Source organism: Eutrigla gurnardus, assembly GCF_963514095.1.
Source record: "Eutrigla gurnardus genome assembly, chromosome: 11".
Taxonomy (NCBI): Eukaryota; Metazoa; Chordata; class Actinopteri; order Perciformes; family Triglidae; genus Eutrigla; species Eutrigla gurnardus.
Window position 1 is genome coordinate 27,392,600 of NC_139925.1, and position 16,210 is coordinate 27,408,809.

General features: G+C 45.9%; 1 protein-coding gene across 1 annotated transcript; it reads right to left on the reverse strand.

Annotated features, from left to right (window-relative positions):
- Positions 1-1,388: 1,388 nt before the first annotated feature.
- LOC311020806 (uncharacterized protein) lies at positions 1,389-6,087 on the reverse strand. The gene is made up of 2 exons (XM_084021022.1): positions 5,680-6,087; positions 1,389-3,244 (listed from the first exon to the last, which is right to left on the reverse strand). The coding sequence occupies exon 2, from the start codon at positions 3,235-3,237 to the stop codon at positions 1,786-1,788; it is 1,452 nt and encodes a 483-aa protein (XP_083877148.1). The 5' UTR covers positions 3,238-3,244; positions 5,680-6,087; the 3' UTR covers positions 1,389-1,785.
- Between the last annotated feature and the right edge of the window lie 10,123 nt (positions 6,088-16,210).

The following is a 16,210-nucleotide window of genomic DNA, read 5'->3' on the forward strand; positions in this document are numbered from 1 at the left end:
AGTCCCGTCATGTTTTGAGTGATGATATTACTGCGCCGACGTCGAAGTGCTTCCAGTTGTTATTCCGCCATACTATATAGTTATCCTTGTTATCCGCTTAGAAAAATTGGCATGTTTCATTTTGTGTAACCAAACTTGGGTCGTGTAACTACTCACGTAACCGTATTTAAATAGGGACAACGTGGAAGTGCTTGGTCGCTTCTAACTTCACCCCCCTTTGGATCCTAAGGAATATACTGGGACAAGCTACATGCTAGCAAATTAGCGCTGCGCGGAGTGCGCGCAAGAGCCATTGAGTGCACGCACAGAGGAGAGGGAGGTATGTATCACCTCGTCTAAGATCAGAGCAGAACATAGTTCAGTATGGAAATGCGGTGGTGTTTTCCTTTAAAGCCCTGACACTCCAGTAGGGGGACATCCATCCGGCGGTACGGCCACGGGGCCGTCGGTGAGAGATTGACTGTTCACTTTAAGCCAATCAGTGCACAAGAAGAGAAACATCTGCGGAAAGCAAGCAAACGAGTTGAGTCAAGAGGGCGCGCCGGCCGTGTTCAGACTTCATCCTTATCTCATCTGTGGGCCTTGAGTCCACTCCGACAGCCTGACACTGATCTAACAGAGCAGAGCGATCGACGATGATGCAGCTGCTCCCGGAGACCAGACCAACCTCAGCACCACCAGGTGGTCAAAGCTTTTACAAATACATAAAACGACCTTCCCACACAACTAAACAACATTGTGAATGACGTTTCAAAAAGACATATTTTGTGGTGGATTACATTTTCTCTTTATGTATCACAAATTATATCCAAAGGAGTCAAAGTCCACAGGGAGGCAGTCTGGGTGGTGGATGGGTCCCGATGTTAATGTCCCAATAGAACCAAGTCCTTTTGTTATTTTAGTTTGTATCATTTAAATATAACCCAAACCATGATGTTTTTTACTAAACCTAATATTTAGTTTTGTATTGTTGGTTAACCTCAAACTGAAACCGTTTGGTCCAGAATAATATGTTTCCATGGAAACCCTGAATACAGGATAAGCGGTAGACGATGGATGGTGGTTTTGTATGTGAATGTAATGAAGTAGGTCTACATCACAGCTGTGTGCTTAATAACATCACTCTGCACCATCATGTCATCAACCATCGGTTGTGTCTGTGAGTCTGTTTGTTTCTGAGGTCGTAGACACAGTCTGTCTCTACATGTCAGCCCTGTGATAGACTGGTTACCTGTCTGTCTCTACATGTCAGCCCTGTGATAGACTGGTTACCTGTCTGTCTCTAATACAGGATAAGTGGTAGATGATGGATGAATGAACTCCCGTGAGACTGCATGTTACAACATAGTACAACGTCATGGTTGCGTTGAGGTGTCTCTGGATTGAAACAGATTACATTACTCACACATTATTCACATTCATTAGAAGATTTACAAGAGCAGTATTTATTGCAGGACTGTTGTGTCAGGTTGCTTTACACAGCACAGATGTCCGTTAAGTAGTTTATTATGAGGAGACACCTCTGAGAACACTGGCAGTGATCAGCTGCAGGAATCACGACTCCAGTAGTTGAAATATTGAACCATTAGACATCAACTGATGAAATATAACGCTGCAGTTAGTTCATCATTAGTCTCAACAATTTCTCTTTTCATACCTCAAATCTTTCAAGTTTTTCCACTGACTGTGGTATGCAGATTATTCTATCTACCATAGACCTTCGTATCAGATGGGTGACATTCGGCTGTGTAGCCTCACTAGTTACTGGGTTCAGGTCCTGTCCTGTTAGTCCACAGCTGTAGTGCTGCGAGTGCAGCAGGTCGGGGTTCGGAAGGAGCCCATCATCCTGCTCCTCTTTCGGTGGCGGCCAGCGTCGCCACCCTGTCGGGAGGCGTTGGTCGTCTGACACGCCACCTTGGCTGCGTGGCTCGCCGTCTCCTTGATCTGCAGCTCCAGGTGTTTCTGAATAGCCAGGCCCAGCTCCTCGGGGTCCACAGAGGCCCCGTACACCTCCCATGTCATCCCTTCTGCATCCCACTTCACCTCCTTCACTGGGGACTTGGTAGCGCCACCTGGCTTCTTGCAGGAGGTCTCACTCCGGTTCTCGTCTGCCAGGCAGATCTGAGGGAAGACATGAGGTGTGACAATCTGCCCCGTCTGCACCCCGACATCCCTGAGCTCTTTGTGGGCAGTCATAGTACCTGTGTCCCGGGTTATGGTCCTGACATGGCTAACGGGACTTCTAAGGGGACTTCTGCAGCCCTGAGTGCTGCATTGTGGTCCGGCAACAGGAGGCTGCAGGCTGATCCAGGAGCAGTTGAGGTTGCAGCAGCGCAGCAGGTGTTTGGCATCCAGGCCTGTCTCGCTGACAGAGGAGATGAGGCGAGGGAGGGTGAGGTGGGTCGGCGCTGGAGGAGGGGCCACTGCTCGCCCGAGGTCACAATCTGTCTTGGCGCCTGGCGGGCGTGGCAGCAGCTGTAAGGTGGCCGGGATGGGCTGGGGGTGGCAGTACGCCGCAAATGAGTCCTCAAAATGGGCATGATGGTTGTAAGGGACATAGCAGAGTGCCTTGTCACATTGAGGGCTCTTTTCTGGTTTGGCTGCAGCCTTGGGGGACGGGACGCAGACACAACTGGTCTGAGGCTGCTGGGTGCCTCCTTCTCCACTGGTGGCGCTGCGGCACACGGTGGTGATGATGCTGCACTGCTGCAGCGGCATCGGCTGCTTGCAGGCAAACATGAAGTGATTCTCAGCCTCTTGGATACTCGTCTCTCCACCATGGTGAGCAAGCCCACAAGTATGGCTGACTTGATCCTGGGGGGCCAGTCCCTGTGGACCCAGAGGTAAGGTTTCTGAGTGACTCCTGTGGACTGGGAGGGAGGCTGGCTTTATGGTCTGCAGCATCCCACCAGCCTGAGGGTTGTCATTGACGACGGTATTGTGGGGATGTGAGGGTGTTTGCATCTCAGCCAGACGATGGGAGTGGTGTGAAACCTTGGGGGGCACACAGCATTCAGACTGGCTTTGCTCTTGACCGCCGACCCCCAAACTGTTGCAGTTAGTTTGTTTGGTCAGAGAACCAGACAACTGCAGCTCTTTGGAGGTGATACCTGGTGATCCAGCCGGTCTGGGGGGTGTTACTCCCCGTGCCTTGGACATGTCAAAGAGGGTTGATTCCACAGACACACCTCCCCCTAGTGGGTGCAGCTCTGCCCCAGGACGCCCGGCCTCTGCCATGGAAAACCTTCAAGAAGAGATAAAAGGTGAGTGTTTTTTTAAAGATTATTTTCAGCTAGAGAAGTTCAAGCCTTTTATTATTTTATACAGACAGTGTGGAAACAGGGAGAAGACATTGCGGGACACTGATCCTGGGCTGTGAGTCGGGCTGGGAGTCGAACCTTGAATCGCCGCTTCGAGGAATTGAGCCTAGGTACATGGGGCGGCTGCCCTAACCACTGCGCCACCGGCTGCCCCATAAAAGTTCAGTGTTGATGTCTCACATGCATAAAAAGAATCACTTTTGCTGACTGTATTGCCCCCTTGCTTATTTTCAACAACAATTTCAACCAAAATAAATACTAATGTAATTCATGCACAAATACGATATAGAAAATAATCAATCAATAATAATAATAATAATCAAGTATCTTCAACCCAGACGTTTTATAAGAACAAGCCAAAATAACATTGAGCTTAAACCTTAAAATCTAACTTCAAATTGTTTGTTAAATTGTTTAAGGATAGTTTAAGCAAAGGTGCTGTATCACAGTTGAAGACATTTCTCACTGTCCAATTCAGCTAAAAGGACAGTGGAAAGCGTGGAGAACAGACCCAGGATCAGATATACCGTTAGAGAATAGAGAGAGTTAGAGAAGAGTGTGTGAATAATAATACACCATGCATCCATCAACCAGACTCCATTCAGAAAACAAGCATTTTAAAAGTAGTTAGCTTGTGGTCTTGCAGACAGACCTAACAAAGCATGACTTCACACCTTTTACTGATCACCATCATTATTATTATTTCAGCATCTTTTCATCTGGTTATTGATATGAAATCACAGATAAATAGTTTATTTTGGTTCATCCAGTAAACTAGCTGATGTGTCTTGCTAGATGAAGACACAGATGCAGTGAATCCAGCTTGGTGAAATCCACCGAGCACCTCTGGATGAAGTCATGAACTCAGACAGGATGGTGGATCTGGGACTTCAACATGTACAAAGCAGCAACAGTGGTGATTTCAGCTATGATGGATGAAACCTTGTTGGTGTTGACATGGAGATAAGCCCCGCCTCCTCTACGGTGTGTTTAGCACCAATAAACACAAATGTGGAAAAAAACTTCCATGTGTAACATGGGGTGATCATTTGCTTCGGGTTTGGTGTAAACACAACATAAAAAATGTGTCGCCCATCCCGAACATAATACTTCAATTCTGTTACGTTAAAATAGGCGATATTTCGACATTTTGAGCACCTGTCATTCATTAAGGTTTGCTCTGCCATTTTAATGTACTTATAACACAAAAAAGCAAGCTTTAATTTAATTAATTAAGCATGTGTATACTAGTGCATACACAGCCATGTACTCAAGTGTTCTAAGTATACTTGAAGTTGTTTCATTTTAGCACATAAATGTTCACTAAATACACTTCATATTGTGCTTTTCTACCATTTAAATTCAACTAAAATACACTCAGCACAAAATGAAATTAACTAGCAAACTTACAAGTTAACTAATCATTAATACACTTGAACTAAACTGATGATTAGTGTGTCTGCAAGTACAAGTATACTAAAATGTAATATATTAGTCTATTTATTTTTGACTGCCTTTCCAAACCACGTTAACTTCTCAAACGTTAACACTTTGTTAGAATAATGACGATGCTGCTGGTTCAACCAGATCTCTCAGAAAAGCCCAACAGGACGTGGATCAACGCTTCCAAACTGCTCGGAGGAAACCTGAGGAGATACGCTTGGGAAGGAGGCGACGCCACACATTGATTTGCTCCTGCAGGAGACCATATATATCCAGTGACTCCCTCCCGGAAACTCTCTGCTCCCCAAGCAACGCAAACGGCTCTGTGAATGGCAGAAACTACGGAAAATCAGGAGGGACAGAAGAGGTGATGTTTCTGCAGGAAACATTCACAAAACACCAAATAAATATAGCTTAATTATTATTTGAAAAATAAAAACTTAATTTAAAAACATATGAATAAAATTCACACTGTTACAGTCACATTCTTAATATTATTAACAGATACAAATAATAACATATATATTTTTATTTTGCGGATTGTGATAAACACACAATGAGTTTATAATGGTGATAGTAATGATAGTGATAATATTGTGAATCGTGTGATTTGGACCGGATCACTGTGACATGACATTTGTCATGAAGCGCAGCAGCAACAAGTTGTGTTTAACAGCCTGAATGCAAAGGTGTTAAATACATTTAATAGATGTTGGACGTTCACGATGAAAACTATTGTCAATATTTTATATTTTTTTCGATTGAACTTCAAAAACCTGATACAATTTTTCTGTTTTAAATGAGATGCACCATGCATTGAAGGAAACAACGTGGGTGCTAGCAGGACCTCACAGCCCCCCTGGAGCCAGAACCAAAGACTTGTACATGGTTCATGGGATTCACACACACAGCCTACCGTTCACAGCGATCCCAGCCCTGAGCCTCTGTGCTTGCAGACGTGTCGCCAATGGATGCAGCTCCTCAGATCATCACATCACATCCACAGGTGACCTCCGCCTCGGTCTCTATCTGCGCTCCATTCGCCCTCTCTGCTCGCCCTCCTTCGTCTCAGCTGGAACAAGATGGAGGAAACGCTGAGATAATCCTCTCCTCCATCTGATTACAGATGTGAAGTCTTCAAATCCCTGCTCTGTGAGAGAGGGAGCGGCTGGTTATCCAGCTGACGTGGGAGACGGATGGAGGGGGTGGGGGATGATGAGGAGGAGGGGGGGGCGTCAGGCACTCCACCTGGGAGAGGAGAGCTGCTGGATTAATGAATGAATGAGTAGATGTGTGAACGACGGTGGGAAGAAAACACACAGCCTGTTTCTCCTTCTTTGTCTCCGTCTTCACTCACAATCTACCCACAGCTACCGCGTTTACTTTCATGCTCAACACCAACCCACTCTCCATCACTGTCCCTGTTGCTATGGAAACTGCAATTCTCAACGGGCCTGTTTTTTTTTGTCAGCCAACAGGCAGCCAAAACAAATCCGCCGGGAGCGGCTCCTGTTTGTGGCTTTACGCCGTGATGGTGATGATGACATGTCAACAGATGGCCCGCACAAGCAAGGCCGTGTCTGTGACATCATCACCCACCGCGGCGCTGCGGTGGCCACCAGCTGCTTTTTCTGGAGCAGCAAAATCTCCATTTGGTCCAGTGGGAGGAAGGGCTGAGCTGGGATGAGCCAGAGCCGTGTACAGAGAGAGTAGCATCAATGCTAGACTTCCAGGAAATACCTGGCAGGCAGTCTGAAAGTACAGACTGGTAGAAACAGACAATTATAGAATCAATATATTCATTGATGTACAATATTCATATTAACACCGATATGTTTTTAAAGTAAAACTCGGTACCTTATTTATGGTATGCAACAATCAATATTAGATTAAGTTTCTTTAATTTATGGCAGTATGCTAATTTAACGAGACAGTGTGTAGGAATTACTCCCATCTAGTTGTGAAATTGTATTTTGCATTCAAAGGAAAAGTGCTCTCTAGTGCATCGCTTTGTTGCAACTCCGGTAGCTGTTATGTACCAAGAAGCTCTGACAACATGTCATCCAACACCACTTCACCAGTATTCTTTCAGGTGATGAGGTTTCAAACAAACCTGTGTGAGCATCGATAAGTAATTAGTCCTCTGGCAAGTGTGAGTTTATGGTCTCAATCTCTAGTTTCAAGTCTTCTTCAATCCAGCATGATGTTCATTTAGTACATTATGGTCCATTTAGAGTCCAACAGACCAGAAAGCAGGGGATGCTTTAGGGGGCGGGGCTTACATGCTGATTGACAGGTCGCTACCACGCCACCAATGCTAGTTAGCTTCTAAGATGACTTAGCTGTAAAGTTGACCTTGAGTTATGAAGCTTACTTTGTTAACAGCTTCACACCAGAATCCAGATGGATCCAGATCCACTAAGGGTGCTGCTCTGCTGCTTGTATTCATCAGATCCACCCGTTGCTCCTCCACAGTCCTATTATGGTCACTTCCTTCACTGGCTGTAAAAACTCCAAGATGGTGACGGCCAAAGTGCCAAAATCGAGACTTCAAAAACATAGTTCACAAACCAGTGGGTACAGTCACCATGACAACGCCTACTTCAGTCTAGTCTGAAAGTCTTATCTTGCCGTCAGACTTTGTTGTGAATTTGTTCACAACAAATACAACAAAAACGAAGTAGATATTTCGGGGCAGGTTGAAAAACAAGACAAATACAGTTAGAGGTGTCGGAAAGCAGATCAGCCGTCTGTTTAACGCTCTCCCATCCATCATGCTGGGCTGTTCAGACCCAGAACCCACTGAGTTCATCGACCATTCCCCATCATTTAAAGCAGGGGTCTCAAAGGGGCCGCTGATGATCTAGTCATCTGATAGGACGGCCATGTCCACATTCTCCTCTCCGTTCTACTTCTCATCATGCTCTCAGTGTTTAGACCAGTGATGACGTTGATGTTGTATTCCTTTAGACCGCCACTTTTTCATATCAGGCAGACAGGCACGTAGCATTTCCACAGACTCCACAAAACACTGCAACGTCCATATTTGTTGAAACAGTGTGTGTTCCCAGTCCACCTTTCTTTTCTGCTTTAATACAAGGGGTCGTTTAAATTGATATGAAACAAGTATAAATAATAAAATAATTTAAAGGTCCCCTATTATAGTGATTTTCATAAATTCCACACAGCTGTCAGAGTTCCAACAACACTGGATTCGATATGCATTGCCCCAAACCCATCCGTGGTCCTGAATTTCAGCTAATGAGCTCTGTCTGTCATCGCCTACTTGGAGAGCCACGTAGATGATGCCGCTTACACTAGCGGTAGCATGCACCAATGTTTACATGGATGTATCGCTATGGCTCGCCTATGTGGCTCAGGTGAAGTTGCTGGGTCCCATATGGTGGGGACAGATCCTTTTACGAGGGTCAGTGTCGAGGCAAAGCCAGCTTTGCACTGACCCTCGTTACTGAAGCAGTCCGATGTGAAGTGGTTAGCACACACATACAAGCTAACACGAACCATAGCCGGCACATGTCTAGCTCTGAGCGACGACATTGTGAAACACCGCTATCTCACTACTGTCTCACCAGGACACACCGAACTTCACCTCGGTGATGAACGCCCCCTCTCGGATATCTCCTATCATCAGAGGAGTTCGGCCTATCAGGACACACCGAACTTCACCTCGGTGATGAACGCCCCCTCTCGGATATCTCCTATCATCAGAGGAGTTTGGCCTATCAGGACACACCAAACTTCACCTCGGTGATGAACGCCCCCTCTCAGATATCCTATCATCAGAGGAGTTCTGCCTATGTGTAACGGGTTGCGTGTTTCTACGGTGGATGTGTCCTCTTTTGTGTCTATGGTGCAGGAAGGACAGCACAGCCACACAGGATTTGCTCTCAGTCTGGTTCCCTTTTACTGGTATCAATGTGTATTAATCTACAATTTTAATACCTGCTCTCGTAAAAGGGGCACCATCTGTTGGTCAGACAGAACTTTATAGAATTCACGTTAATGACTCTAATGACCACTTATTAATTAATTAACAATAAATCAATATCATTTAATAAATCAGTCTCATTTCCTTAGATCATAAGTTCTTGAAATAGGGATCTTTGTATTCTGCACAGAAGAAATATCCATGGACAACGACTTTATGCTTTAGGGGAATTTATTGACTAACTAAGGATTGAACACAGGGAATAAAAGAGTATAAGTGGAAGCAACATAAAGACACATAAAACACAAGAAGTATTACTGGAAGAAACGGGTTAACCATGAATATAGGAAGTTTGGCGATAAGGACAAGTGTGTTTTTCTCCTAAGAATTTGGACTTTCTTAGTAATAAAACATACTGCCTCAATGGATATAAAATATTAGAGAACGTTATTAATTAGTTTAACCATGCGCTTCAACTCTGGTCACCAACTGAGTGTAAACTGTGTCGGTCTTACATCATGCAGCGTGGTCTCAGCTTTTCCTCGGAACCCCAAGCAGTCACTCTTCCCGTCGGTGAATTAGGGCACTGCCGTTTGCAGGCCGTCTGCCGAGGGATGGTTCGGGGCCATGAGCGGTGGTTTCGTAGCTGTTCGTCTGGTATGGAGGCCGTCCCTGCCTCGGGTTGCTGCTGCTGGTAGTGACCGGTGGCGTGACGTTGAATCTTGGATAACTAATTATATAGCTTACTCGTAATACTTAGTGATCTTCGTAGGGACTCTTAGTTGTTAAGAGTCTAAATGTTACTGATAGTAACAATTCCCGAAAAATGCAAAAAGGGGAATTAACGGCGAAAAAGGCAAAAGGAAAGAAAATGAAGCAAAGGGGGGGGGGGGGAGCCAGCCAAGCGTGAGCTTTGACCTCGACCCCCTCTCCAACCCTACTCTGCTCGACCCGACTCGATGAACTATTGGAAAGGCTCTGTCTTTATGCTACACGCAGGGGGCGTGATTTTAGTTGAAACCGATCCTGAGGGCCTCCAATAGAACCACTCGTAATGTGATTCCCTAAATGTATATGTAATATGCTGATCACTCACAATCTCACACTTATGGTCAAAGTTGGCTCCTTCTAACACATTGCATATAGTGCTCACACAGAATGATAGGTCAAAACAAATGAAACATTTCTCTGCACAAATCATTTTCAACTAAATATTTTTGGTGGAGTTGAAAGGAACTTTGATCCAACACATACAAATGCAAACCTATCAAGTTAGCCCAAACAAGTTTGGTAACTTAGCAAGCATTTTGTCCTCGGTGATGCAGGCAGATTAATGAGCAAACATATTTTCCCTCTGACTGCGTGAGTGCAGTAGTAAGTCCATTACAATGACAATGTTAATTTTTAGCATTTTTGGTAACTTCTCTGTTCTTCGGCGTAGAACGACGGGAAGTTCGCCAGTATGCTTATAATTCCTCAATGATTATTATGGATGGTTTTAAACTAATGTTGAACATATATCTCATCCTTTTCTTGGTTTGGTCTAAATTTGAACATGATTTCCTTAGCTGAGTTCATGTGACCTTTCTCTGCAGGTCAGCAGACCAGGTCGTTTTCACAGACCAGTTCGTTAGTTTATGACTCCCAGAGGGGTGAAAGGGGTCTTCAACATGACTTGGGAGCAAATGGTGAGGAAGAGATAAGGTGTTATCCTTTATTCTTCAATCAGGGCTCTCTGTCAAACAAAGGTGTTAATCAGTTTCCAGTTGTGTTTAGGTGCCTCAAAGTCTGGTGTCTCCAAGGTCTGCATCCTCCCCAGACCTTTAGAGATGCGTAGAAATGTTGTTTTTAAGGCCATAAAGAGGCCTCACATTCCATCCTAGGTCAGTCGAGTGATCTGGCCCTGAGTTTCTTCTCATCTGGAGGGAATAGTTCATCTTTTGTTCATCAATTGAATTAATTCCGAGAATCGTGGAGCTGTTGCTCCTACAGTGGTAATGATATGTATGACTGTCATCTGACTCTTACTGAGTGACAGGGCTGCCAAGCCTCACGCTTTGAGTGTGACAGTCATGCAATTTGACCCATTCTCACACCACACGCCACTTCTCACGCTTAGATTTCCCCATTCAATACTTTTTTTTCATGATAATCCTCGATGCTTGCCGTAGTTCGAGTAACTCTGATTGACTGACCGAGATAACCAATCCATCAGTCCTTTGTGCCTAAATCTAACCAACCACGGAAGACACCACGCAATATAAACCAATCACAAGCAACGTAAGGCGGGTCTTGGCGTCTCTAACCATCTTTCACACACAACCGCGCCGACATTTAAAACTACACAAAAATACTTGAGAGTAATTAGTAGCGGTGGGCCTTATAAGCGTTAACGTGCCGCGTTAACGCGAGACTCTTATCGGGCGATAAAAAAAATATCGCCGTTAATCTATTCTAAGTTGGGTTGGGAGCTGGGTCTATTCGGCCCGCGAATTAATATTTACTGGCCCTTTTAGTGGAAAAAACATTAAAACATGCTGGCCGTATAGTGGCCGATATGAGCTGCCCTCTCTCATCTCCACGCAGCAGTGTAGACGCGCGGCCACAGCAATCCTCACCGCGCGCCCCCGCTACGATCTTCATGTACTTTAAGAGCTTGATGTTGTCCCGATGAACCACCACGATGGTTTCTACTTTGAAAACTCGGCAAGTTGACACTGTATTTTGATAAGCTGTTGCACTCTTCAGACTCGTGGTGTGAGCGGAACCGGAACCGCTACTTTTATAATACAAATTCGGCTGTGTCTCTGTAGATCATTGATGATGTTCCAGTTGTGCCCAGTAGGGGTCGCACCATCTCTGTATATTCTGTGAGTGTTCGGGTTATCGGTGCTCAGTTAGTTATGCCTGCTAGGCTGTACGTAAGGCTCCCACTCCATGCTCTCTGAGTTATAATAAAACCACACTCTTTGGAGATGTGTGATCATTGAACTCACACACATACACACGAAAGCATCTACATGGTGTCAGAAGACAGCAGCGACGAACTTTTCGCCTGTGAGTACCTTGTTGGACTTTTTTTTTTCTCCATGGACCTGATGCTTCGGGCTACGCTAACTAGCTAGCCGTGGACATTTTTCGTTTTTGCTGGACGTCATGGCGGAGGGTTTTCGCAGGCCAGACCCTGTTGTTTTTGACGACAACGTCGCCGAGAGCTGGCGTATTTTTGAAAGGGAGTATGATATTTTTATTGCTGCAGCACACCCGGACAAGCCGGCAAAGACAAGGGCTTACATTCTTCTCAACCTCGCCGGCCCGGAGGCCATCGACCGTGAACGCTCTTTCGTTTATGCGGCTGAGGTGCGTGCACCCGGGGACGGCAGAGCAGTGGTCACCCCGGGAGAGTCCAGAGAGGATCCGGACTGCCTGAAGAGGAAGTTCAGGGAAATGTGCAATCCTCAAAGTAACAGGACAATGGACAGACACAGATTTCATTCACGGAATCAAAAACAAGGTGAGAGCATAGAATCATACATCAGTTATCTGAGGATAAAAGCTAAAAGTTGCCACTTCGGAGACTTAACTGACGAACTTATCTGTGACCGCATTGTGTGTGGCATCACCAGTGACTCTTTGTGAAAACCTCTATTGAGAGATAGTGAACTGACTCTTGCCAAAGCCATCTCAGTTTGTCGCATTCACGAAATGACAGAGGAAAACAGTAAGACATTAGCAACTCAGGCCACCAATGTTGATGCACTGAAGCCGTCCTACAATAAAAGGCAGCAACCCAGGCCCCAGATACCCATACAAACCATAGCCAAATGCAGCAATTGTGGGGGCAGCCATGTTGCTAAAAGAGAGAAGTGTCCCGCTTATGGACTGCAGTGTCATAAGTGTCATAAGATGAACCACTTTAAAGGGTGCTGCAAATCAAAATCATGGGACCAAAATAGACTACAAAGGAAGGGCTTCAGGCGGCCAGTGCATGAAGTGACAGTAGAACAGCCATCAGCACAGGGAGACGACACGTTTTATGTGGATGGTATCAATGTCAACAGTGTTAACTCTCAGGACTGTGAGAGGGACGAAGGATTTGTCACTGTGCAACTGAGTGGCAAAACTATTGAGCTAAAGGTGGACACTGGAGCAAAGTGTAATGTGCTTTCCCAGAAGACTTTTAAACAAGTGTCTAAAGGAGAGGGAGTCACCCTGCAGAAGACTGCTGCAAACCCTGTTGCTTACGGAGGCACCAGGATTGAAACTATGGGACTAGTTACACTATCATGCAGTCTGAAAGAGCAGCATTACACGATAACCTTCTTCATAGTGGACTCAGATGTGCAGCCACTACTTGGATTTCGGGCATGTGTGACATGGGAATCGTCAGAATGAGCACTGATGTTCACCTCGTCACCATGGACAGAAATGCAGATTTCAGAACACAGACTCTCAGACAGTACAAAGATGTTTTCAACGATGAACTCGGAAAGCTTCCAGTCACGTATTCTATGACCCTGGATCCCAACACACAACCCGTGGTCCGACCAGCCCACCGCATACCTGTAGCAATGCAAGACAGAGTTAAAGCAGAGCTGGATCGCATGCAAAGCATAGGTGTCATAACACCTGTCACAGAGCCCACAGACTGGGTTTCCTCGATGGTAGTAGCACATAAGAAGAACAAGCATGAAATAAGGCTCTGCATCAATCCAAAGGACCTCAACATAGCACTCAAAAGACCTCACCACCCTATGCGCTGTGTTGAGGAGGTGGCGGTCCAGATGTCTGGGGCAGCCATATTCTCTGTCCTGGACGCCAAGAACTCCTTCTGGCAGGAAATCTTCAATGATGACAACGTTCAGTACTCCATTTGGGCGGTACAGATTCCTGCGTATGCCCTTCGGCATCAACTCTGCTAGTGAGGTGTTTCAGCAGACAATGGAGCAGCTTTTCACTGGCTACCCATGCTCCGTTATCGTCGATGACATCATCATCGGAGGCCGCGACATGGCCGAACATGACGCCAACCTGAAGAAAGTGATTGAGAGGGTAACGGAGGTCAACCTCCAGCTCAATCCTGAGAAATGCAGGTTTCGTCTGGATCAAGTGGGGTACGTAGGCCACATTTTCACAAGCCAGGGCCCCAAAGCTGACCCCTCCAAAACAGCTGCCATCACCAGCATGCCAGTCCCCACTGACGTCACATCATTGCAGCATTTCCTGGGCATGGGAAACTACCTGGCAAAATACATTCCCAATTTCAGTGACATCACAGCTCCACTGAGAACACTGATACACAAGGACACTGAGTGGCCACCAAGAGGCTTTTGATCGCCTGAAGTCATGCCTCGCAAACCCACCAGTATTGGCATACTATGACGTGAAGAAACCAGTCACTCTCACTTGTGACGCTTCATGCTACGGACTCGGAGCGGCGTGCGTGCAAAATGGCAAGCCAGTTGCGTTCGCCTCACGCACCCTCACAGATACAGAGACACGATACGCACAGATAGAACGAGAGCTTCTGGCTGTCGTGTTCGGCTGTACAAAATTCAAAGACTATGTTTATGGAAAGTCCGTCATTGTGGAAACTGATCACCAGCCCTTAGTGACAATATTGAAAAAGCCCATTCACACTGCCCCTGCTCGTCTCCAGCGGATGCTACTTCGCCTGCAAAGCTACGACATCAGCCTGGTGTATAAAAGGGGCAAACACATGTATTTGGCTGACACGCTCTCCAGAGCTCCATGTGCTCAGGCTTCCCAGAGCCCTGATGTGGAGGAAGCCTATGAGGTCATGTCAGTGAGCTACATCTCCACAGCCCGCCTGGATGAGCTCAGGTGACACACCGCAGAGGATGAAGAACTACAAACCCTCTGTGCAGTCATCAGGAATGGATGGCCTGCCAGAGAAAGCCATCTCAAGCCCACCATCATTCCCTTCTTTCCCTACAGGGACGAACTCACTGTGGATGATGGTGTTATTATGAAAGGCCACAAAGCAGTCATCCCGCGCACCCTGCGCAAAGAGTATATCACCATAACTCACAGAGGCCACCCAGGTATTCTGGCCTGCAATGTCCAAAGACATAACTGAAGAGCTACTCACCTGCGCGGTGTGTAATAGCACCAAGTCACACCAACAAAAGGAACCTTTGCAACTCCATCCAGTCCCAGATCTCCCGTGGTCCATCGTGGCCACAGACATGTTCGAGTGGCACGGCAAACACTATCAAGTGCTCGTGGACTCATACTCTGTGTAGCTCCTCTCGGTAGTCAAGCATGAGACCCGAGCTCGTTTAAAAAACAGGGTTTATTCAGTCACCAACCGACCCGTGAGAACTGAAGAAAATGAAGGTAAACAAACAATTTCATAAACACATGTGCTAATTGAGAGCCTGCAGATCAATATAACTACACAAATACACAACAAACACACACCTCGTAGGCTGCACACTACCAAAAAGGGCTGAATCTTGTCCTTTCTTCTTGTCTTTGTCTTCTTAATGTCGTAACTCTTTCTCTTTGCTCTTTAACTTTACCGAGTGTGGACACAACCGACTGTGTTGTTTCTCCCTTGCCATGCTCCGCCAGGAGGTGTGTCACAAAAGTGGCACCGTGCAGAAACAAATACAAACAATGTTCTGCCTAAACTAAAGGGCAGGTAGGAACCAAAAAATGAATAAATAAAAATGTATTAACTGACATGTGGACAGTTACACTCCCACCAAATCACTTGTGATTTTCTTAGAACGACTTATGGGAGACATACTGTATGTGAACATTACCTTAAATATTATCATGTAACAAATCAATAATCAATAAAGCCAGCTAACAACACTGAGAGTGCGAGAATGGTACACTGTGGTCTTTATTCTGCCTCCAACAGCGTGACTGTCTTCTGAATAGGTCTTACCAGGTAGACTGGTTTGGAAGTGCATCTTCCCATCTTATCCAGCGTTGGATCACTGAGTAATAACGTGAGCGTCCTCACTCTCCCATCCTTCCCAGGATGAACTTGAATGACCTTGGCCAACTTCCATTTGTTTCGTGGTATCCCTTCATCCTTCAGAAGAACAATGTCATTGACCTGTGCATTTCTGCGGTCCTTAGTCCATCTTTGTCTGTTTTGGAGATTTAAAAGATACTCCTTCTTCCAACGTGACCAGAAGTTGTTGGCCAGGAGTTGAACTCGACGCCATCTCTTCCGGAGGTAAAGGTCTTCCCGGACGAACTTCCCAGGGGGAGGTGATATGATTGTGGACTTCATGGTCAGAATGTGGTTTGGTGTCAATGGCTCTGGACTGGATGAATCATTCAGGTTATCCGTAGTCAGCGGTCTGCTGTTCACTACTGCCATGACCTCATATAGGAATGTTCGTAGAGAGGAGGAATCAAGTTGTTTGGCGGACTGTTCTAGGATAGACATCAAAACACTTCTGATGGTGCGGATCTGTCTTTCCCAGACTCCGCCCATGTGGCTTGAGGCTGGGGT